We start from the raw sequence: 26,148 nt of genomic DNA, 5'->3' as shown, positions 1-26,148 counted from the left end.
GCGAAGACGAGAAAAAAAAGTTCATAGAACAGGGGAGGCAACAAGCGCGTCAATTATTCCGTGCCAAAACCAAAGAACTGGTTGGAGATTAAAAATAGATTGCTTACTATCGTTTGATCACATTTAGACAAATGCTTACATAAATATATAATAATGGAGAAAGCTATTAAATGGATAGAATTACCACAAGGTTTTCATTATATCAGTGATGTCAAACCAACCAAATACGGTTATCAATTTTTTCTTATCAATTTACAAAAAGAGTGCAGTTATATAGTCTGGTCTCCTAGTAAAATGAACGAAGAACTTAATAAAAATGTTGAATATCGCTTTATCGATAAAAATAATAAAGAATATTTTTATTACCATTTAGACTCATCTAAAGCAATGATTGGCCCCAGGTATTGGTGAGCTAGAGCCAATCTCATGACTATCGTTGAATCGCATAATCATTGTGGCATAAAAAATGCCACCTGTAGTAGCAGTATAGGTATATAAATCCGGCTCCAGTGGAAGTGGTCCAGAACCATCATTACCTATAAAAATTTATATCATAGACTCCAGGTGGTGGTCAATTTAACTTAATCTCATGACTATCGTTAAATCGCATAATCATTTTGGCATAAAAAATCCCCCCTGTAGTAGCAGTATAGGTAATAAATCTGGCTCCAGTGGAAGTATACTATTACTACTATTAATCATTTGTTTATTGACCTTATCTAAGCTCTTGATCTTGGACATATCAATGCGCATATTGGGGTTAGGTTTCTTAACCAGATCGAAGTAATCTTCGTCAATGCTAGGCTGTAGTGTGAACGGATCATCATGTGTTTTGTAAGCAGATCTAATATAGATAGGCCTCAGTTTAGCACTAGGACCCGCTGAAAAGTTCAATTGATTTTCAGTTCTCTTGATGACGTCATCCAAATATGACGGAGGGGGAAACGTATGGAATGGTTGGTCCCCTTATCGGGTCCCTCATATCCTGCACGTTCAATCAAGGGTTTAACGGGTGTACTGTCCTGATCTGGTTTTAAGGTGGGCATTAGTTCATAAAGTTCTGCTATGATGTCTCTAAGGGAGTAAATTGTTTGATCTATAATCCTCCTCTATAGCAGTGTCGGGCGGTCGGGTAGCCTAGTGGTTAAAGCGTTCGCTCGTCACGCCGAAGACCCGGGTTCGATTCCCGACATGGGTACAATGTGTGAAGCCCATTTCTGGTGTCCCCCGTCGTGATATTGCTGGAATATTGCTAAAAGCGACGTTAAACCATACTCACTCACTATAGCAGTGTCCCCATAGCCTGAATACTCAGGTGTAGATCGGCACCCCCTACTCTGGCTGGGCTGGGAGTGGGTCGTATGGCTGAGGGTATCGTAATCCTGGTCGTCTGATTTACGGCAAGCTGTGCAGGAATCACGTGGTCTATAACTGTATGGTGATGTCATATTTCCCTCGCTTTCTTTGCCCGCATAACAGGACTGTGTGGCAGTATGAGAGGGTGCACGCTTAGGATTACTATCCTGATATGCACAAGCTTTGTCGGTGCGTCTATCATAGTGGCTTGACGGTGATTGTTGCGTATTTCTGTGCATACTGCGGTGTGAAGACCGTGATTCACGATGAGCCTTTTGGTGTGCCTGGTAGGGAGAAGATCTATGAGATTCTCGCTCTCTTAGTATAATTCTCCTACTGTCCTCATAGTCTGATTCAACTTAACCTTGTACATGTCTGCTGTATGAGGGTGTACTGCCATATTCAGCCTTAGATCTCTGTTTACTCTCGTGATCAATCCCTGATTGGCCAAGCCGGGTTTGATTAACTGATTCTTTTAGATCTGAGATTTCTCGAGACATAGATTGCATGCGTGTGTCAATCATAACAGACATTGAATTTGTTATTCTTTCCGTGAACTCATTTACGTTAAAGGGGGAACGCGACAGAGGGTGAAAATCGTTAGTTTCTGTCCAAACTCGATGATCGACCGTACCAGACGTTGCCGGATGCAAGTTAGAGGCACTTTCTGTTTGACCGGTAACATGCATCTGCTCCTCAACATTATTGGGAGAGTGGGATCAGCGACGGGGTCTCTTCTCCTCATAAGGTGAGACGGCGCCCTCGCGCGACACTCGCTTGTCACCCCCGTGATTAATTTTGGCCGCCACGGGGTTAATCACTTGTTTTCTTGATGTAAATGCTCTAGTGACCGTTTTATAATCGGGATTTTTGATCCATGTCTTGGAGAGCTTGTCAAATTTTTCTTTTGACAGATGCTCGCAATAACTGCACCTTGACTTCTGTGTACAGCTGCTTTTCTTGCATGCGAGACATCTAGGGTGAGGATCCCCAGGAGCTTGGTGTTGTCCACAGCCCGAACAGACAGGTGTCTGCTTATGAGATGAAGATCTCATCCCACAACACTTTTCTTAACTAATTACTTACTAGAGACTCCGATCTTCTATACCCAGTTCTGCTTGTAGAACTGCTCTTTGCTTGTAGTCTATAAAGCTTGAGACGATCTATCTTGTATGTGGAACTCAATCACGTGTTCGGATGTGCAACAAAGAAATTTCCTTGTTGTCATCAGGACACACAGGAAAGAAGCGACTAGATAACCGCCTTGCGCATGCGCAGTGGCGCCTCTGGCAAGGGATAGGGTTTCCCTCACAACTATGGATATGTTGGTAGTGTAGTGGACGTCTGTTGAAAATTTATAAAAATTTATAGTGTGGTTCTCAGCATAAACAGGAATTTATGGCACTGATGTGATAGAGGTGAGGTATTCACAAGAATTATGATGATTCAAGGGGATTTCCCCTCGCTGTCACTGAGGTGGTCCAAAGCCCACTTTGATGGGTTGCTGATGTAACTGGCCTCTGGTGATTACAAGACTGAGAGGTGGAGTGTTGTTTCTCCTTGAGTGTTATTTATCATGATAATAGATTTGACACTTTGACAAACGTCTTGAAGAATTCATGACAGACTTAATTATTTTTTGGGGGGGGGTTGTGAAAATCAATCTGGTTTGAAAATTTGTGATTTTTAATACTGCGTTTTAGGTCTCACAACTAATATATACAGTGTGCTAGATTAAAAAAATATTGACAGACTGAGGCAAACTGAGACTAAGACAGACTGAGCCCAACTAAAGAAGCTTTGAAAATGACACTTGAAAGCCTTGAAAAGGCCTTGAATTTTGTGTTCCATATCTGTGTAAACCATGTCCTGGAACAACAACTAACAACAAATCATCAACGCATATATTCGATGCTTGTTTATCATTAGTACGCTACGGGTTTCCCAGACAGTGTACTCATTGCTTTGTGTCGTCTGTTGTGACGTTTCGGCGGTGTCCCAAACCCTTACCTGTTCACTTCTGCCTTGCTTATGTGATGTCTCAATATTGGTTTCAAGATCTTCTTATGAATGTTGTTGATTGTTTCCTTTTCTTTTCTTAGCATGCTTCAACCCTGTTGGCATGATTGATAGTTTCAGCATAGTGTGATAAGAGATGCCAAGCTGAACAGATGATCTTAGAGTGTATGGGGTGGTTTGTCTTGTAGAACTGATTGCTTGGAAACCCCTTCTGAATTGGTTATAAGTCATGGCTGAATTGTTTACCTACTTCAAAGCAATGCGGCCGTTTTTGAAATGACCTACATGTCCTGAATGTCCTAAAAACACACAATACATGTTATACCAGATGTCATGCAATGTGTCCCAGTAGTGTAAAGGGGTCTTCACACTTGGTAAAGCATTTAACCCAGGTACCCGGAAATCGGTCTGTGCACCTGACTTGTCCAATTGTGACTGCAAAATGTCCGATTTGAAATAGTCCAAACCAGACATTTTAAAATTAGCTTGTCATCAACCACCACAGGCACACTGACCTACATCCCGATAGGTTGAAATTTATTATACTTGATCTATGCATCTATTGAGTGTTGTGCGCTTTAAAACACATAATAGATCTATCCCTTGAGCGAATTGAGGTGAACGAACAGGTATAACAAACTTCGTCACTAAATATGTGAAATTTGTTATAAAATATCACTAGACATGGCAATTTACGATTTTAATTGTATTTCCTGCAGAGATTTAGATTACTGTGTGTATTTTCTCGTAAAACCATGCAAGAAATAGCATACACACGTTCACTCCCAATCTACTGGTGATACATTTAAAAAGTACCCAACTTCAAAGAATTTTTATGCAATGGTTAGAAGGAACTGTATCTGAAATTATTATTTTATCAGTAATAATATATTCCTAAATCGGGTTATTTTAGTTGCAGCTTTTACTATATATATTCAAAATTATAAGACCCATAAGCGTAACACTTTGGTACAGGTGATTGCTATTGCACTGGACCATTTGACTAGTCACTAGTAGGGACTTCCCATGCTACATGTATTTCGATTGCGAAAATGTAATGTTGCATGTAATAGTAAAATTGCCACTACAGGCTGGAGTATCTGCTCCCCACTGTCCAACAATGGAATAAATGCATTGTGTGAGATGGGATAAGTACATTAATTATCCTATATATCACATGTTATATGCCCACCCGACCATTCCTGCATCACAGTACACCAGCCTATCAGCTCTAGAAAGGGAATGATGTGGCATAGGGTGTCAGGTGATCAAACCGCTTTGGTCACAATGCACGGGATAGTAGTGCATGACCTATTTCTTTGGGTGTGATTATGGTGATGCAAGGGGTGTTCGGGAGAAAAACTTTTAGAAGCTGGAAACTTTGTTTTAGGATGTTTTCACACAAGTATCGAAAGAAGAAGGAAGAAATGCTTAGTGTGAGATAGGATAAATATATAAATATACAATTTAATGTAAAATTTCAAATTAATGCAAACTTTGTGTGGAGACATGCCACGGAACAATGCAGTGTTTCTTGAACCATATCGCTATTAAACCCGTGAAGATTCCGGGGTAGAATAGGTCTTCAGCAACCCATGCTTGCCGTAAAAGGCGACTATGCTTGTCGTAAAAGGCGACTAACGAGATCGGGTGGTCAGGCTCGCTGACTTGATTGATGCATGTCATCGATCCCAATTGTGTAGATTGATGCTCATGATATCAATCACTGGATTGTCTGGTCCAGATTCGATTATTTACAGACCGCCGTCATATAGCTGGAATATTGCTGAGTGCGGCGTTAAACAACAAACCAACCAACCAACCAACCATATCGCTATTAATTATTTGCACCTTGTATTTAACATGACATATGACTTCAGGTTCCTAAATGATGTACCATTTTGGGTTAGTGAACTGAATTCTGGGCCAGTGGCAGTATGTCGAAATGTCAAGTTGGGATGTGATGAGCTTTGTTTCATTTTTGCACAGGTGGTGATACTGCATCATATGTTATCTAAGGCAGTGGTGAAGGCAAGGCCATCTGTACTCTGGTGTTACAAAAAAGAACTTGGCTTTAGCAGGTGAGCTACAGAAGAAAGTCTGATGGTACATTCATGGCCTTCCCAGATGAATTAGCAGAAATGGAATAATCTGAATCTTGTTAAGGCTCTGATTGTCAAGCTTGCTGTTGTTAGATGATCTTTGTACCAGTGTTAACTCAAAGACTGCTTGTCAGATTCTCTCCAAACATTTTGTCTGAATGAATAATAATGGCTTCCTGTGTTGCTTAAAATGTAATAATAATCTTATAATATTATCTTTTGTGTCCCATTGAAACACTTTCATACTTTCAAAAATTGCCTCATATCATTCATAAAAATTCCTGATGGCAGTTACATATAAAAGAATGCTGGTCATGGCCATAAGACTTGCTTTAAATGATCATAGAAGATTCTGAAGAGAAAAAGTTGAAAGTTGGCATGATACATAAACCTTGCCTGTCCAGTACTTCTGTTCTCAGTCGCTTGTCAAAAGTCAAGCCTTTGCATTTCAGTTTGGTAATCAATTGATGTCACTACCATTTTTTAAGTTGTCATTTCCAGTATCAGTCTCATCACTTACAGTCTTGAAGATGTTGTTTGTTTGTTTGTTGTTTAACGCCGCACTCAGCAATATTCCAGCTATATGACGGCGGTCTGTAAAATAATCGAGTCTGGTCCAGACAATCCAGTGATTGATATCATGAGCATCGATCCACACAATTGGGATCGATGACATGCATCAATCAAGTCAGCGAGCCTGACCACCCGATCTCGTTAGTCGCCTTTTACAACAAGCATAGTCGCCTTTTACGGCAAGCATGGGTTGCTGAGGACCTATTTCCAGTATCAGTGTCATCACTTACAGTCTTGAAGATGTCATTTCCCGTATCAGTGTCATCACTTAGTCTTAAAGATGTCATTTCCAGTATCAGTGTCATCACTTACAGTCTTGAAGATGTCATTTCCCGTATCAGTGTCATCACTTACAGTCTTGAAGATGTCATTTCCCGTATCAGTGTCATCACTTAGTCTTGAAGATGTCATTTCCCTTATCAGTGTCATCACTTACAGTCTTAAAGATGTCATTTCCAGTATCAGTGTCATCACTTACAGTCTTGAAGATGTCATTTCCCGTATCAGTGTCATCACTTACGGTCTTGAAGATGTCATTTCCCGTATCAGTGTCATCACTTACAGTCTTGAAGATGTCATTTCCCGTATCAGTGTCATCACTTACAGTCTTGAAGATGTCATTTCCAGTATCAGTGTCATCACTTACAGTATTGAAGATGTCATGTCCAGTATCAGTGTCATCACTTACAGTCTTGAAGATGTCATTTCCAGTATCAGTGTCATCACTTACTGTCTTGAAGATGTCATTTCCCGTATCAGTGTCATCACTTACAGTCTTGAAGATGTCATTTCCCGTATCAGTGTCATCACCTACAGTCTTGAAGATGTCATTACCCGTATCAGTGTCATCACTTACAGTCTTGAAGATGTCATTTCCAGTATCAGTGTCATCACTTACAGTCTTGAAGATGTCATTTCCCGTATCAGTGTCATCACTTACGGTCTTGAAGATGTCATTTCCAGTATCAGTGTCATCACTTACAGTCTTGAAGATGTCATTTCCCGTATCAGTGTCATCACCTACAGTCTTGAAGATGTCATTACCCGTATCAGTGTCATCACTTACAGTCTTGAAGATGTCATTTCCCGTATCAGTGTCATCACTTACAGTCTTGAAGATGTCATTTCCAGTATCAGTGTCATCACTTACAGTCTTGAAGATGTCATTTCCCGTATCAGTGTCATCACTTACGGTCTTGAAGATGTCATTTCCCGTATCAGTGTCATCACTTACAGTCTTGAAGATGTCATTTCCCGTATCAGTGTCATCACTTACGGTCTTGAAGATGTCATTTCCAGTATCAGTGTCATCACTTACAGTATTGAAGATGTCATGTCCAGTATCAGTGTCATCACTTACAGTCTTGAAGATGTCATTTCCAGTATCAGTGTCATCACTTACAGTCTTGAAGATGTCATTTCCCGTATCAGTGTCATCACTTACAGTCTTGAAGATGTCATTTCCCGTATCAGTGTCATCACTTACAGTCTTGAAGATGTCATTTCCCTTATCAGTGTCATCACTTACAGTCTTGAAGATGTCATTTCCCGTATCAGTGTCATCACTTACAATCTTGAAGATGTCATTTCCAGTATCAGTGTCATCACTTACAGTCTTGAAGATGTCATTTCCCGTATCAGTGTCATCACTTACAGTCTTGAAGATGTCATTTCCCTTATCAGTGTCATCACTTACAGTCTTGAAGATGTCATTTCCAGTATCAGTGTCATCACTTACAGTCTTGAAGATGTCATTTCCAGTATCAGTGTCATCACTTACAGTATTGAAGATGTCATGTCCAGTATCAGTGTCATCACTTACAGTCTTGAAGATGTCATTTCCAGTATCAGTGTCATCACTTACAGTCTTGAAGATGTCATTTCCCTTATCAGTGTCATCACTTACAGTCTTGAAGATGTCATTTCCCGTATCAGTGTCATCACTTACAGTCTTGAAGATGTCATTTCCAGTATCAGTGTCATCACTTACAGTATTGAAGATGTCATGTCCAGTATCAGTGTCATCACTTACAGTCTTGAAGATGTCATTTCCAGTATCAGTGTCATCACTTACAGTCTTGAAGATGTCATTTCCCGTATCAGTGTCATCACTTAGTCTTAAAGATGTCATTTCCCGTATCAGTGTCATCACTTACAGTCTTGAAGATGTCATTTCCCATATCAGTGTCATCACTTACGGTCTTGAAGATGTCATTTCCAGTATCAGTGTCATCACTTACAGTCTTGAAGATGTCATTTCCAGCCCTTCTTGTTCTGTCAACATGACTTCTGGTCTTGAAGTCATTTCCTGTTCTGATATCACTTCCAGTCATGACGTCGCATCCGTCGAACGGTATAACTCTAGATGTTATAATGTGATTCTACTGACAGTCTACTGACAGTCTACTGACAGTAATCTGCCCTACTGACAGTCGACCAAACTGATGAAATGAATCGCCTGCCTACCAAAGTTGGGGCTTATGGAATTATTTGCAACCCAACTTGGACAACTGAGAGAGTACTGACTTCAGCTACTATATATCCCAGAAAGTATAGTCAGTCTACGACTGGTTGAATGTTGAGCAGGTAGAATCTAGTGAAAATGTTGGCCGACTTCCACTGGCAGCTGGAAACTGCTTGTTCCACTAAAACTGAGATCCATGGCGCTAAGTGGGCTGACAGAGATCTGTTCTTGTGAGCTGTAGATGCACCCAATACTGGAGTAGAAATGTTCTGCATGACGGTAGCATACTGATATTGGTGTCTATATTCATCCTGTGACTCTGGTTTTCATTATGCCCTTGTCCAAAGCTCTCTTTCAAGACAAGAAAAGTCATTTCCTGTGTGTATGCAGTTCCAGTGCTACCAGATGAAAACTTAAGATAAGATAATGCGTTATTATTCCATAAGGTCTCAGTTCAATGATAACCACACATACAAATGAAGGAGAACATCACAAATGTAATTAGCATTAAATGTGGCAATAGTGAGTAAATGCTCAACAATTATTATAATTTTTTTTTTTATCAAACCAGGTTCTAGCTGTTTTTGAATGGCATTTAGAAGTGATACACAGAAGGAAGAAACTGTATGGATGTCAACTTCTTTATTATATAGGAACACAACGTTTTGGAGTATATGCTTACTCCTTCATCAGGTGAATGAACTTTGTGTTCCTGGATTATGCGTTCACTCAGAGAGATTGGAGGTCCGATACCCGGCGTAATGTACAATGGAATCTTGTCGTAACGTGACGACCGCAACCATGTGAAGTGTTTCCCAAATCCATGGAAAGACTGTACTGTATTAGTAATCCCCTGATAGGATAAGCTTTCTGCTAAAATGATGAGTTTGCAAGATATATGACAAACTTCCAACCTGCAGCTGATTGTGGTGGATCTTATCCATGGTATTGTCTGCATTGATTGATAACCATTAGCACAGGCATTCCTTCTTCAGTTATCTAGAAAGATGACCTTTCTGCTAGCAATGGCTACAGCAGCTAGAGTATGCATACATAAACTGGACTGTTTGGTCCTCCTTCATGAAGACGATTGGAGCTGAAAAATGATCAAATGTCTCCTGAAGTTTGTGGCCAAGATCCAGCAAGTGTATACGCGACATACGTTACTCCATACCTGTTAGTGAGATAGTGGATCATCCTGATTGACTCCTATGCCCAGTAAGACAATCAGTGCGCTGTCACTTGGTGTCCAGCTGCCAGTGCAAGTCCCACAACATGTTCTCTAGTGTTGTCCTTGTGTGACATTCAACGGGTTGTAGACTGCCTCCTGGGAGTGTATGCGATTCACGCTGGCAGCCCCAGCTTTGGATGGCAGGTAAACCATTTCATCATTATGGTCTACTCTCAGTTGGGGAGATCATATGTTGAATGCTGTAATTTGAGATAAAAAGACACAAGACATAATGATTTATCAATGGCAAACACTGGTACGAAACAGCGGCCCAGGGGGCGCTGCAGAATTTCCGTCCTTGTTGCTAGCTCCGTATGCTACTGTTTACATACAAAATGCCTTCGCGCTGTTGAGTACCGCAATGTGACAGTCGTTCTGGCGGCCACGGTTTTCCTCAAGATCCGGATATTTGCATGAAATGGCGTGTGGCGATAAGAAGAGAGGACCCGGCATCCAAGAAATTCTGGAAACCAAGTCCATACTCAGTGGTTTGTCGTAATCACTTCCTTGACAGCGACTACAAGCCATCGGACACCGGTAAGCGTCATTAGCAACGAAGTTAGTAACCGAATTAACGGACTGATGTTATTATTGTCCTGTACCTCACAAGACTGGTATTGGTGATCCACCAAATGTAATACAATATTCAGTAATTTTGATATGTAAATCAATCATGAATATAGTGTATTAGTCACGGTATATATTTTTTTATCTGGGTGCACAATATTGGGCTCACCCAAATATTGGCAGAAAAATATATGCCAGTCGTCCTGTGTGCCGCATTTTACTGAAATAAATAATATTTTGTCCTAATATTAATTATATGTATTGCAATGACTGACTTTCAGTCAATTCTTTTTTACATAATTTTTAAATTATTCCCACCCTGAAGTTATGCCAGTCTTGAGTAGGCTTATATGCAAAAACTGTTGAAGTTGATGTTCGATCTATTTAGGAGTAGACCAAATATAGTTCTATTACTATTATAGAGTTCTATACTATTAAATGAAGTTATCTTAATGATAATAGATGTTCTAGCTTAGATTTCTTTCCCATAAATTTGTCCCGACTAAAATAAACACCTTTTTTCACTTTTTTTGCTCAATGTTTTGGAATAATTTGCTTATGTCCTCATTGATAATATTTGTTAATGAATTTACCATGTTTATTGTTATTATGTGAACAATAACTAAATTCCTTATTACGATAAAACCTTAATTGATGATATTTTGAAATAATTCTATATATTTTATTTTCAGGAAAGAAAAGACGATTGAAGAGGGGTGCAATACCAACAGTGTTCTTCTTTAAGAAAGTGAATGAACCAAGGAAACCTAGACACTATGTTATAGATGTTGAAGATTTTCCTGATCTGGGAAGTGAGGTTGAAATTTGTTAACCAGGATGCATTGAAATTATTTGTCAGTCAGATGCTGTTGATCATACAGAAGATGTGGCCATACAGTGCAGCTTGTTGTCGGAATCGAGCTCCAGATTCTCGATTCATCACATAACTGATAATGACAAAGCAGTTTTATATTACACTGGTTTTGACAATTATGATCATTTTATGTATTTCTTATATGTACTTGGCTCCTCTGTCAATCATGTTTCATATCAGTGTTCTTTGATACCACCAGAAGATCAGCTTTTTATGACTTTGTAAAAATTCAGACAGGCAAGATATGATTTTGACCTTTCCATGTTGTTTCATATCAGTGAAAGTACTGTATCAACATTAATTCTCACATGGACAAACTTTTTGTACTTCCAACTGACTGAGCTAAACATATGGGCATGACATGACACCATTCAAGATACAATGCCAGAAAATTTCAAGGAGCGCTTCCCATCAACAAGGGTCATTCTAGATGCAACTGAGACCCCGATTTGTAAGCCAGCCAATGTAGATTACCAGAGGGCCACTTTCTCAAGGTACAAGAACAGGAACACTCTGAAAACTATGATTGGTTGTTCTCCTCGAGGTCTTGTTACCTATGTCAGTGACAGTTATGGTGGATCAACAAGTGACAGGCAGATTATTGAGAGGTCAGATTTGTGCATGCCAGGTGTGTTTTGTGCAGGAGACAGTATTATGGCGGACAGAGGCATTATGGTGCAGGACATATTTTCATCTTCAGATGTAAAAGTCAACACTCCGACAATGCTCAAGGGTCGAAGTCAGCTTGAACCCCAAAGAGGTAGTCCACGACTGTAGAGTATCATCCAAGTGAATTCATATTGAGCATGTCATTGGACTTGGCAAAACTTACAAAATTCTTAAGAGGGAGCTTCATCCATCAAAAGTTCCACTAGGCTCTAGAATTGTTCGAATTTGCTATATGTTGTCAAACTTTCGCCCAAGCATTGTCAACCGACTTGCATGAATAAATGTCCATTCTAAACATACTTCACACATTCATGTATGTTTGTATGACCTAGTGTTGTCTGTTCATAGCATTGAAAGTACAACAGTTTACTACTAGTAGACAGGTGTGATTGTCTACTGTAACTGTATGGTGGGTATTAGACACGGCTCACTGCTGTATGATTACTGTTTACTCTGTTCCTTAATGATCTTGTTCAACTAATACAATCAGGAAACTGCAAAGGTATGTTTGTGAATGAATTAGTTGATAAAATTAGCACATTGATGTTTACTGATGGCATTGTGAATGCAAGTGACGCTATTGTCAAATTGCAGAAATCAGATGTAGCAAGCTTTTGTGGCAAATATGTTATGAATGTAAATTTAGATGAAACAATTATGATTGTATTTTGCAGAGGAGGACTTTTCAAACAAATTGAAAAATGGTGGTTCAAAGGTGAAATACTTTAAATTGTATCAGCATACCAGTGTGGATATTTGACACCCCAAAGTCTTCATGGGGTTTGGTTAGAAATACATTAGCACAACAACCTGAAAAGCCATGAATATTTTGCTCACATTTATATATAATGCAAACATATCTTTAAGAGTTGTGTTTATTGTTGACAGAATGATTGTGCCAGTCATTGGTTATGGACCAGGTATGTGGGGTTATTCACAAGTTCAGACCGTTTAAAGTGTACACATGAGAACATTGTCTGTTAACACAAGTACAAATAAAGCAGTTGTTTGTGGTGAACTGGGTTGACATCCCATCCATGTAACATCATGTGATAAAATACTGGTTAAAACTGTTGTCCATGTATATGCCAAGTTGTAGATGTTTCAAAGCATGTTGTACCAGTCATTAAATCAAAAGCAAAATAACACGGGCAATTTGTGTAAACAGTCAGTCGTACATATGACATGAAGACATGAGCTGCAATCTGTTACCATGGATAATCTGACAAGCATCTTATCAAAAGGACTATTTATGCAGTGTGTCTGAGTCTGGTGAAAGAGGGATACTTCAGCGAGTTCCATTGATTAACATATATACTATGTACTTTTATAGTACAAGGATGTTTGTTGATTATGCACATAAAGTAAGCATATTTATGTAGAAATGTTTATAGATTGTGGATCAATATTTAGCGACAAACATGTACGGTGACCGTACTTTGGGCTGAATTCTGAATACAAACTTGAACTTGAAAGTACAACTGGAATGTGTGAGAAATGTTCAAATATAACAACTTTATTGTGTTTTAACAATTGAAATGATGAATATATATGTACATAAGACTGTACCCATGATATTATATAATGAAAAAATACCATTGAATGTCTCACATTTGTTTGTTGATCTGTGCTTAGGATCTCTCTCTTACCACTTTAACAATGAATGCAATAGTACAGCACCATCACACGGTTGTCAGACAGACATTCAGTCATGTAATTTCATTGCAAAGGAGCTCCACCACATTCCCAAGGTCAGTGTTCGAAATAGACATCGGTCCATATACCCATGGATGACAGATTTTTTCAAAGATGTTTTACAAGCTGATAATTTCCTTGATAAATGTATCACCATCTATCACCACTGAGTCTCTGGGAACTCGGTGTGATAGCAGTCATAGCTTCTGGATGACTGGTTGTATTTTGTAATTTTATATTGCAAGAGTATATCTCACGGCTTCAGCTAAAATGTTTGGGCCTAGAGTTTTTCCATTGAGCCTACAGTTTTTCCATTAGGCCTACCCCTTATTCCAATGTACTTACAAGTGATACAAGTCATATAAAAGAATCAAACAGTGTCAAAAGCTTCAGAAAAGTACACAAAAAGACAGTAGTATATGTTTTTCTTTGTGCATGTATATATATATGGTGGACTAGTTGGGTCTGAATACAGCCTGTGCCTTGTCAATTATGTTATAATCTTCATCAAACTGCTGTAGTATACAGCTAAGAATAGAAGTAAGTACTTTACACATGGTGTCAATCAGGGATATACCTACCGGTACTTATTTGTATCATTCTCATCACCAGATTTCAATAGTTGAAAAAAAACAAACTTTTATTCCTTAACTGTGAAAAGTCACTGATTTCAAATAATTTTTGAAAAGTGAGGCAAAAGTAAGTTTGATAAGACACTTAGTACTTTTTAGATACAGTCTTCACATGGATGTATTAATCAACAAAAGGATGTCTGTTTGTGAATCTTAACAAATGCAGTGAGTAGCAATGTAAGGCTTGAGGAAAGACTCAAAGAATAATGACAGTCTGGGAATCAAACTTCCTGTACAGTATTCCTCATCGAGTGATATTTTCTGAACAAAGAAGTCTTTGAACGTAGAAACAGCAAATAAGCAGTATTTTCGCTTTGATAGATACATTTGACCCTGCACCTAAAAGTAGTAATTACTGTTTTCTCTCAGTTGCATGAGCCATTTCTCTAACAAAGATAAGGAAAGAGTTTCCCAGGAGCAATGACTGTAAGGACATTTAACCTCAACAATGGTGTTAGAATCAATGACACCGTCTGGGGTTGCTGCAAGGAAAGGGAGTTCAGAGTCAACAAACATTCCACAACTGTGAACATGAACATTACAGGCTATCTCAAGTTTGGCAATAGCTTTGGGTTCCTGCTGTAACCCATGCCTCACAGAGTTTAGTTTTGTTTCTCCTTGTAGTGCATTTGCAAATTGTCCCAAACTGAGATGCTGTCAACCTCCATCTCCTCTCTTCATGCCACAAGCTACACTTGGCCTGCTTTCTTGTCTTTGACTCTAAGTCTGCAGCCTGGTCATCTGTAATCTGTCAAAGATAGACAGAATAAAATTTCTTTATATCACACAAAAACTTATCAATAAAATTCTTGAAACTCCTTTACAAATCAGAACAAAACAATTCAATCAGATAACATGGCTAAAGCAGTTTAACCATGTCGTATCTAGCTCCAAGGGACCAGAAAAAATCCATTTGCATCTGATTCAACCTAACCATCAACTACTACACTGCAATGTCTGAAGATATTGTGTCTTCTGCAGTAAAAAATGAACTAACCATGTAATGAATAATAGTAGGCATTTTTTTTATAGAAAAAAGTGAATTATTTATTTGAATGCAATAAGCAGTAGCTATTGAAATCCTAAAATATAATAACTTAATTTAGTGATTTGTGAGAATACATAGATCTCAGGATTGAAGATTTCTTCAGCTACAATTACGGAAAACATGAGTGTAAAATACCTTCAAGGCTCTCTCCACCCAGTATCCTGTGAAGGGCTTGTCCAAATAGTCATGATCTCTTACTGCAGATGACAGACTGGCTCTTTCAAACAGGTATCTGATCGTGATATCCTTAGACGTTGAAGAGCAGTAGTTGATGGTGATGTTCTGACATGGTCCCTGTAAGATGCACTATTTCTGTATTTTGCCGGTCTTGGGTCATCAAACATGGTTGGTCGCTTCGCCCCACACTTGAATGAGTCTGCTTTCTTCGGTGAATCTATTATTCAGAGGGGGGAAAAAAAGAATAAGTTTTTGGCTGAAAATATATTACTGATACTGGGATACTTCAGTATATAATATTTGAATGTAGAAACAGCCAATAAGCAGTATTTTCTCTTTGATAGATACAGGAAGTGAAATTGTCATAATTTCAGACAATGTATAATTTGGGGTATACGCCAAACCTGTTACGGGGGAAACAACTGAAAGGGTGATCACACTCTGCAGAAATAGCTTGTGAGGCTTTTAAGTAGTTACGTCTAAGCTATACGATCAATGCCTACTGAATACATTAGCAGAAAGATCAGTTTCATATGTCATGAAATAATTAATCACTCTGTATATTTAATTCTAATAAATATGAAAATATAACCAAGGGGTACTTAATTTATTTTAATGTGTGCAGCTGAATTGAATATCTATTTTTTCAAACGAATAAAAACTTTCTCTTTTTAAGAAAACAATTGACACAAAAAAACTTGATAATTAATTCATTCTAACATGCTGTATAAGCACTTTGAATACCAATATATGTACTACACAGTAAACATGGTAAGGTACCTGAATATTCCTTTTGTGGCCTGTGGAATGTCTGCAGTCTGTCTGTGCAGGATCGCCTCACAGCAATCACACCTGTAGACTTGAACTGAGACAACATGAGGAGGACGGAAGCGAGGTGTTTGCAGGTTCCATGGGGGCCTTTACCAGCTGGGCACTCACCGTGTGTGTTCACCACTTCACCACATTCTGCTATTATGATGCAAAGACTGTAAGATACCTAAGTCAAGGAAATCAAAACTTGTAATGCAGAGTTATCTAAGTATCATCATGATAACATATAATGTATTATTCCTGCAAGTGACCACCTCTTTATGTTTGGTATAACTGACACATTATTTACACAAAGGTGAGATATTTCTTATTACAGACCTAAATGTACAATCATGAATGGCAAAACTGTAAATGATTACTCACTAATTTAAAATCATTAATCACTGACGATTCAATGTGTGGTTGAGTATGGAACTTATGACCAATCTGTTTCTAAGGTAACAAACCTTTTTCTTCATAGCAGCACTGACTAGACCACTGAAGTAGGCATGGTGATCAATGACAACACTGCAAGCCAGGACATGATTGGAATTCAAAAGTTGATGTCTCTTCTCAATAGACTTCAAATCTCCAGTCTGAAAGGAAATAATTTCATTTTGCTAATTTCAGTATCTCATTTATTGAAAAGATTTCTCATGTATGTTTCACAGAATATGTATTATCAAACACATCTGTTAATGTTAGTGTTACTATTGGTAATAATTTCAATAAATTTGAGTAACGCATAGAAATATATTGCACACTTACCTCTTCATTACTATTAATAAAAATATTGGCCTACCTTTAGAATACAGTACCACAAACTTTTCAAACACGTGATCATACCCTATGACGTAATTTGTAGTATTTTGTTGCCAGTCACACCGGCGAAACAATGCCCTGTGACGTCAGGGGTCATCGAGTGTGCAGAAGCTCCTCCCAGTGAGCTGTCATCTCTACAAGTAATGTCATTGAATACGCCCTGCGGTGTTGAGAGGTTTGAGTATTTGTTTACTAATTATAGCCTGCGGCAGCGCATTTTATAGGAAGCGCTAGTTTACGAAAGCACTTTTATTTTTTATATATTTTTATTTCGTTTTTCTCGTAATTCAAGTGGATAAAATGGTTATAAATGGGAACTAATATACATATATTATTTTTTCGGTTCATTAATTTTCATTATTATGCGCAAGAATGCAGTTTATTAGGGATATTATATTGGCGCTGAACACATCCAAATGTCGCCAGTGTTAGGGTAGGTTACCCCAAACTCTATCCTTAGCCCTTGGATCCCCTTTACGATAAATCACCCCTTTACGATCATTAGGGTTAGGTACCCGTTTAGTGGCTATTAGATTACCCGAAGTCTATCCTTAGCCCTTGGATCCCCTTTACGATCAATCACCCCTTTACGATCATTAGGGTTAGGTACTCGTTTAGTGGCTATTATAGATTATATAACAGCTCCTAATATTCTTCATACAAAAACGTCGAGTAAAAAGGATGAAATGGTTTTGTGTCGAATATTTTGGCAACTGGAAACTGTCCTGGAACATTCACACAAGCCACTTTCGCCGGCCACATTTTTTCAGTACTGATTCAAAAGCGAACTCACCGTTGTGTCGTCACTAGTCATGCTTATTCCTCCCTCTTTCCTTACTATTATCCACATCATACTTACAGTGTTCCCTACCACACTTTTCTGTCACAAAAATCACCCGACGAATTATTAAATTCCATATCATTCATGTGTACTAGAGGGTTCGACGTCTGACACCTAGTGCCGTTTTCAGTTCGCGGCATATCGGCTCATTCCTCTCCACTTGGTATCTTGTACATTACGGAATGGGACGAGTGTGCCAAATGGCATCGGGATCATTCGTAAGTGTCCGTAGACTAAAGTCACGAGACACCATGCCTACCCGTAACTTTCGTAAGTGTCCGTCACCTATTCGACCCTTTTCGTTCAGTTCCATAACGTTGTAGGCATGACTAGGTAAATTTGCACTAAGTTTAACAGTGTGGACGTAGCTCAGTCGGTTAGCTCTCGGGCTAACAATCCGTAGGTCGCAGGTTCGCGTCCGACGGATTCTCACAAAAACTGGTTGCTTGTCTTCACGAGAAGTTGTGGTACTGTATTCTAAAGGTGCTCCAAAATATTTTGTGCAACCAGACCCTTGGAACAGAAGTCATGCAAGAAGGTATTTCTATTTTCAAAGTACTGCAATTTTATCTTAGATTTAGAATGAAAATGTCACAGGTCATGTCAAACCCCAGAAATAAGAACAATAGACAATGCCCTAAATAACTTGAATGAGGGTTATTTTGCCAGGACTGTAGATTGTAAAAAAAACTTTACCCATGCAGTTTCATATGGTACTTGTGATACCTTAGCTGTGCTAAGAAATCCTAACTAAAGATTTCTTCTCATTTTTTTTACTCGAGATATTAATTAAAATATCAAAAGGTTAATATATACGGTACTATTTATTTTGATATATTTTAGTCTGATGCATTGAGTCAATGCATACACCACTGGCTTTACCAGAGACCATATGCCGGTATATGGTCTCTGCTTTTGCATACATGTAGTCATTATAGCCCCAGTTCATCCTCTGTAGACGACTGACATAGCATAATGGGTAAAAGATATTTACGCATGCTTTATTTACAATTTCACCAACATGCACGGGTTTTCATTCAATAAAATGAAATTTGCACACCCCTGACGTTTCGTTTATCGATAACAACAATTTTCATTCAGTTCGGATTTCCCGCGGTAATCTCGAGTCGTAGTGGAACAAAACAAAGACTGTTTGAAGATTCAAAGCAAACTGACACAGAATTGGCAAGTCTCTTGTACAATTACCTTTCAATCAAATCGATCTTCTTCCCGCGTGTAGTTGCCCCACGGCATCTTCAGCTTCTCAACTGTTAAACCGCTGTAGTGCGACATGTTTACATTAACAACACTTCCGGGACGGAAATTCCGACGCGCCACAGGGCGGATTAGTATATCGGTGTTTGCCATTAAATTGTATTTCCTGTTCTGACAGGCATTGTTTTATATGCAGAGATTAAGATTACCCAGTGCATTTTTTTAAACCAAGCGGGAAGCAACAATCAGCTGTGCACATGTTTCTTGGAAACTACCGGTGATTCGGTTAAAAATTACCCAATAATATAACTGTAAAGAATTTTGATGCAAAGATCGGAAGAATTGTATCTGAAACTATTATTTTATCAGGAATAATTTATTCCAATATCATGTTATTTGAGTAGTATTTACTATATATATATTTGAAATATATTAATAACCATAAGTGTAACACTTTGGTACAGTTGATTGCTATTGCCAGATATTTTTTTGTATGGAACAATTTGACCAATCACCGTCAAGTCGCTTGGCTCATGATAATGAACAAATATGACTTTCAGATGGATATATATATATATATATATCAATTCTCTATCCACTATAGTTTGTTTCAAGGCGTCAATAGCGGTAGTATGAATGTGGTTGCTGTAAATAACGGTGAGTTGTGTGATCTTCCAATCACTTCACATACAATTTCGCCGAAATGAATATTTACAATATTGGATGAAATTTTGAATAAAATTAATAAAATAGATTATAAACACAAGTCCAGAAATATAATGAACTCTTTTTATACCCAGACAGTGTAATTACATGTTTAGTTTTACTTCAGTACAGATTTGTTGACATGGTATTTCCGGTGTTACGTGCTCACAGTAATGTCTTTGTGTTGGGGAAAAAAACACCAAAACTCTTCAACTCTGTGTATAAGATGACCCCCCTTTGAAAGCCCCCTAATTCAAGGTACAAATAACATGCCTTGTACACAGTGATATACGGTACATTATAAGATGTGGTGTTGATGTACCGTTTTGTACGTCACCGGATGTGACATCATGACTGGAAGTGACGTCGACAAAATGGGAAAGGACGACATATCCAGAAATGACGTTGTCAAGACTGTTAGTGATGACTCTAATACTGGAAGTGACATCATCAGAAATGGAAATGACAACTTAAAAACCAGTAGTGACGTCAAAAAATCGAAAAGTGAATGTCTCATGTATGGTTTTAAAACATTTGATGATGTCACAAGTGATAATGTCGGCAAATATTATGTTAGTTCCAGTGAAGTTATCATAATTTTGAATAAATCATGAAATTTATCCAAATTTATGTCCTCTTGAGGTGACTAGATGCAATGATTTGAAGAGACTGTTAGACAGCAGACATCATGTGACTTTATTTCCCTCGTGAAAGATAAGCTGAGCTTGTTAATTATTCTCTTGATCCAAAGTGGTACCATGTGAATGGACCTCCATGAATGTCAACCTGGTTAGTGTAATAAGCAAAGAGTCATTTGGAGAGATAATGTAATAATGGTTGATCTTGTTGATTCTAATTGACATGCATATTTTGCCCATATATAGTATGTTTGTTTCAGTCATCGCAAGAAGAGAATGCGTCAACTGCAGAAGAAAATAAAGTCTGGCAAGTTAGATGTGAAAGAAGATGATCCATTTGAGTTGTTTATTGCAGCAACCAACATCCGTTATTGTTACTATAATGAGACACATAAAATCCTCGGCAACACATATGGCATGTGCATACTGCAGGTAATATTTTGGTTCCTTTTCCTTCCTCAGTAGTAGCAGGGTTAGAATTTATTTTTTTTAGGCACAAGCAAATTTAAGTTACAAGCAAAATAAAAAATCAACAAGCAATTATTTTTTCTCAACTCAAAACTTCAAAATATATATCACAAGATTGCATGATCATGATTTATGCGGCATATAAATAATGCCTGATTATGCATGTTATGACATTCAGATAACAAAGTAGGCCTAATTGAATTACACTCATAAAACATTTATCAAAGAAAATGTCTGCATGTTTGTAAAACATCTTTGCTACCACATATTATACACCATTTCAAGTTCCAATCCTATTGTTTATAAAATAGGTTATGTTTATCACATTATTTAGATAATGCATTTACAACTTAATTATGTTCGTTGTAAATAAGGAAATTGTAAGCTAACACATTCATAACGTCCAGATTAAGGACCAAGGAAGCGCAAAATTGACGATTTTCGCAAACAGAATCTATAAGATTTCATAAAAAACGCAATTGGAAAAATATTTTAAAAAGAATTGTAATTAGATCTGGTATCTGCCATCACCCATTTCCCGATAACAGCGGCTGTTCGTTCAATAACATGAAGAGATACCTCCGTTTTCGAATAACACGGTCGTCGAAGACTGCCATGTGACACATCGCTAGAAAGCTTCGATAAAATTGGTTTCTAATGACTCTGTCTTTGCCAAAATCTGCTACAAGTTTCGTGACTGGTCAAATCTGAGCACGTGACCAAAGTCGGCCAATCAAATTACATCTATGGTCTGATAAATTTCAGAATTTGACGAAAGACTTTTGTTAAATCGTGTTATTCTGAACGTTTTAAGCAGGAATTTGCGATCTATATTAAAAATATGGAACTTCATAGATGTATCGTGCCAGGTTACGAGCTGTGACAAAGATTTTTCATGCTTATATTTTTGCATTAAACATCGTCGCCGGACCGAGGAAATTGAGACGACGAAAGCCGAGATGTCATTTGACTTACATTTGACTGTTCGTGTTTGATATGTTTTTTTACCACATACTTCTTAACACCCTTAGCTTTTCTTATCTCTCCATTATCAGACTTCTTTATAGAATACATCTTAGGTCTTAATCCGACATACTCCACAAAAGGAGTCCCAGCAAATTCATCCTTCATCTTACCCAACACCTTTGTATTTACTACGCTGTGCAGTGGATTATCTTTTGGGTAATCGCTCGTGTCGTACATATCTATTTTTTCTGCCATATCCTTATACACATCCTCGGTTTGTATTTCCATCAACAAAGAATCTGTGTCGGTATATAACACCTCGCATCTATCGCCGTACTGCTTCTTAAGTTCGTTGTAATAAAAGTCATACATTAAGTGTTTTGACAAGTCAAGAATACTCATACCAAAGTACACTGATCTGTTGAATTTTATATTACTCTTCTGCATATGCAACGCGGCTAAGTCGTTATCAAACATCTTGCTTCTGTTAAAAGCGGGACTGGCTATAAGTCTTTCTTCCTCATTAGACCTGACTAATTTAACATCAACACGCTTCCTTCCATAGTTTTACCAATACTGAGTTATTCATGAGCTTATATAGGTTCTTTTCGAAATCGCTGGTAGCTATCTTTCTTAAATCTGTGTTCAGCCTTATATAGGACTCCATCCAAGGGCTTTAATCAAACTTTAGAACTCTGTGTATTTTCTTTAGTTTCATACCTAACGATAGATATAACTGGAGATTTCTGTAGTGAACTATATATTTTGTCTTATCCATCAAATTTTTCTACGTTAGCTAAGCTAGTATTACCCATCAAGGAGTGTTGATATTCCAACATCCAATCTATATTTACCATTAATCTCTCGGGAGCTAGCGGATAACTGTTATGATCTTTATGTAACGAATTTGGATATTCCAAGTCAACTTCTAGTATGTACCCTTTATCGGAATCTGTGGGGATATATTTCACTTCGATATCATTCACTTCGATATCATTCACATCGACCCACTCAAAACCACCCGTGGGTAAAGGTTGACACTTAGCCCATCCGTACAAATTGTTGGCGTCGAGATATAATATGTGCGTGTTGGGTTTACTCGGATCGTATCCTTCCACTAATTTATTATTAGCCTTAGAATACCTTTTAGCCGCCATAGATATACCACCTCTTAATCCTTTCTCAATAAACAAGTGCATATCGTAATCGGTGAGAAGTTTTAGTCCTACACCGGTCTTCATCAACAATGCATCCCACGATAGTCCGGGACTGGAATAGTACCATGCCGGGTCCAATCCGTATTGTTTTAAACATATCTTTCTAAATATCTCGAATATATCGGTGAGTAACAGTTCATCGGTTTTTAAGTACAGATCGTGATAATCACCTAAATTCTTACAACCTAATTTTTCCCAGACCGTCAGAACGTGTTCATAATCGACATCGGTTATTTTAGATTCTGTTAAGTTACTATAGAATGATTCAAGGGGTGGTAATTTAGTTTCATCGAATCTAGACCAATCATCTATATCTATACATGGATCATTGTTTATGCGTAGTCATTGTGTAGCTAAAAATAGCAATGACCGATAACCCAAACATTATAAATACTATCTCGCGGTCTTTATGAGCCTCTGATGGTGTATAAAACTGACTTATTGTTGGTCTCTGTATTGGGTCAAGTTTCTTTCCATAAACAAGGAAGTATTCGTGCATGGCAGATTCAACATCCTTAAATGTTTGAATTGAATGTCCTTCCTTACGCAGTTCTTCATGAATAAAATCTAATCTTAATATCCTATTTCTGGTCCATTGTGACTGGGCTGCTTCGAGTTGTTCTAATGCTTTATTCTGTCGTTTACGCTCCTTTTCAACTTCTTTAACGTTTGATTCCCTGAGAGTAGAAAAATAAATAATTACTCCCCGAAAAAGCTAGAGCATTAACAATAGCTCCACCAACCATCATCGCAATTGTTGCCATATTCAAATGTTCAATTTGTTTGATTAGCATATCTTTTGTAGCCATTGCCAATCCAATATCAAGAAACATCATACCGATATCATAACCATTAAAATCTAGTTTGGGTGGTGTGGCTTTAGTAATCATTTTAGCCATACGGGCATAGCCAATGGCCAAGCCGCTGACCACCGCTGAATGATACGTTGCGTTACCAACATTTTACCGTCTGTAACTGGAGTAGTCATGCTTTTATAACATTATATGGGGGCTTACCTCTACTTGAACTTCTTGTTGTGTAATCGGGGGTGACGTTTTCTCTTCCCTGGTCTTTCAAAACAACCATACCACCACTATAGCAACATCAGTTCCTAGTGCATAGGGAGCTCAAGTTTTAATCGGACGACTATGTTCAATATTTGAATTATGCATTAATTTTCTAGCCTTCCTCGCTAGCCCATCCTTCCTAGTAGCTGCGTTTTTCAAAGGATTCTTTGTCACTCTGGCTTGTGATTTCACAATTGCTGGTATTTCCTCATTCACTTGTTGTGATTGTGCAATCGGGGTTATTTCCTCGTTCACTTGTTGTGATTGTGTTTCCACAATCTGTGGTGTCACTTGAGTCTCCATTATTAGTAAGTGGGCACTTATGTTTAAATTGACAATACCTAGCCGTTATTAAAGTGGCGCTAAGAACATTCCGTGTCTATGATAAAACTAACAGCTTACTGCGCTTATAGCGTGTTCGATGAATGGGTCTTTCTTGAGAGATTCGCATAAATACATGCGATATTCTGCCGGGATAGGGAGAAACGTACTAGCTACAACTGTGTATAGTTGTAACATAGCCGACCCAATTGTTTTAGTCATGGTAGCTCCCAGTCTAGATTCGTAACGCTCATACAGTTAATTTCTTCGTCGGTCATGTTATCAATTTTTTCGATGGTAAAATTTTCCCCCAAATATTGGGAACATTTTCCACTGGCTACCAAAGCAGCGAGTCTTTCTCTATGTTTATCTAAACTTTAACTACTTCTGCATGTTGATCAGGTTCTTTGAGTATTTGTTCAAAAAGTTTGTCACATTCCATAATGTAATACCTAAGGAGATATTCAAGTTTAATATAATAAAATATGGCATATCCAATACAGCCTGAAATAATAAACTGTTGCGAAAGAATGATGATTTCAAACCACATTATTACATAATAACCGCTAATGTTCAATTTATCATATTTTTGCTATTTTTGCTATATTTGCTATAATATTGCTATATTTGCTAAATTTTGCTATATTTTTGCTTAGCAGTTGCTATTTTTGCTATATTTTTGCTTAACAGTTGCTATTTTTGCTATATTTTTGCTAGGCAATTGCATAAGCAGCTAGGTGATCGGTTTTTAATACGAGTTTACAATGCTTCGTTTCCCCTAACAGTTTTCTGACTTTATCTCGTTCGAGCTTGGTATAAATAACACCATTAACACCATGCTCCATATGCCGAAAGGAGAAAGCTAAATATGAAAGCATATCTTTCTTTTTGGTGAGTTCTTTACTCACACTGCAGTCGTCTGTTATGAAAAGGGTTTATTCTCCTTTGTAATTTTCGTGACATACCCGTAAACAGTCTTGTAAATGATCGCCCGGATCAACTTTGTACACTTCAGGATCATTCATTACCCAATCTCTCAATAGGTATGTTTTATTAATGCTTATAGTCGGGCACAGAATAATAATATGGATGAAAACATCCCGATAATGACTTTGTAAAAAATCTAGAATAAAAGCTGTTTTTCCGCAACCCGTTTGCCCGCAGATGATAGCGCAGTGCGGTTCTTTAGGAAACAGATTATTAATAGATCGCTTGCACGAATCGTCCATTCTGTATATTAAGTTGCACGTCCATAATCATATACAAATATATGTTTAATTTACCAGCTTCCTGGAGCTTCGTTATCTGCATAATAATACCCTCACTAGCATTTTCCATTCTCCGCCCAGTACCGTGTAGTTGGTCATCGTCCGTGGTTTCGCATGTCGAGCCATGGCTCATACTTCATGGTTAGGAATTCAGCCATCGACACATCCACGAGAGACAGATCTTTCACGACCTCGTTAACTTCTGGGCTTTGTTTTATAGAAGGGAGTTTTTTAATTTCCTCCCACTGTTGATATGCTCGCATGCCTTGACTATATAGTTGATTAGGCACACCCTCAATAGTCAATTCTACTTTTGTAATCTTGGGGTTGTAGAACTTCTCGGTATCTCTTGCAAATGCATCAGAGGGGTCCTCGAACAACATTAAAATACCCTTCAACGATC

At 38.0% G+C, this 26,148-nt stretch overlaps 1 protein-coding gene and 1 long non-coding RNA gene across 3 annotated transcripts in view; one reads left to right on the top strand and one right to left on the bottom strand.

Annotated features, from left to right (window-relative positions):
- The window catches only part of LOC124110745 (RNA cytidine acetyltransferase-like), a 312,648-nt gene that overhangs the window by 90,388 nt on the left and 196,112 nt on the right, over positions 1-26,148 (top strand). For both annotated transcript variants that reach the window (XM_048385668.1, XM_048385669.1), the window contains 2 exons: positions 5,365-5,456; positions 20,699-20,870. In XM_048385668.1, the coding sequence (XP_048241625.1) occupies positions 5,365-5,456; positions 20,699-20,870 (264 nt within the window). The remainder of the gene's footprint in view (positions 1-5,364; positions 5,457-20,698; positions 20,871-26,148) is intronic.
- Positions 14,274-17,367, bottom strand: LOC124110748. Its single transcript, XR_006857325.2, has 4 exons — positions 16,685-17,367; positions 16,188-16,404; positions 15,366-15,624; positions 14,274-14,930 (listed from the first exon to the last, which is right to left on the bottom strand). It is a non-coding gene; the product is annotated as an uncharacterized LOC124110748 (long non-coding RNA).

The sequence above is a fragment of the Haliotis rufescens genome, unplaced genomic scaffold, assembly GCF_023055435.1.
Source record: "Haliotis rufescens isolate VD_foot unplaced genomic scaffold, xgHalRufe1.0.p SCAF_6, whole genome shotgun sequence".
Lineage (NCBI taxonomy): Eukaryota > Metazoa > Mollusca > Gastropoda > Lepetellida > Haliotidae > Haliotis > Haliotis rufescens.
Note: the sequence above shows the minus strand (reverse complement) of the source record. Positions and strands in the feature narration are given on the sequence as shown.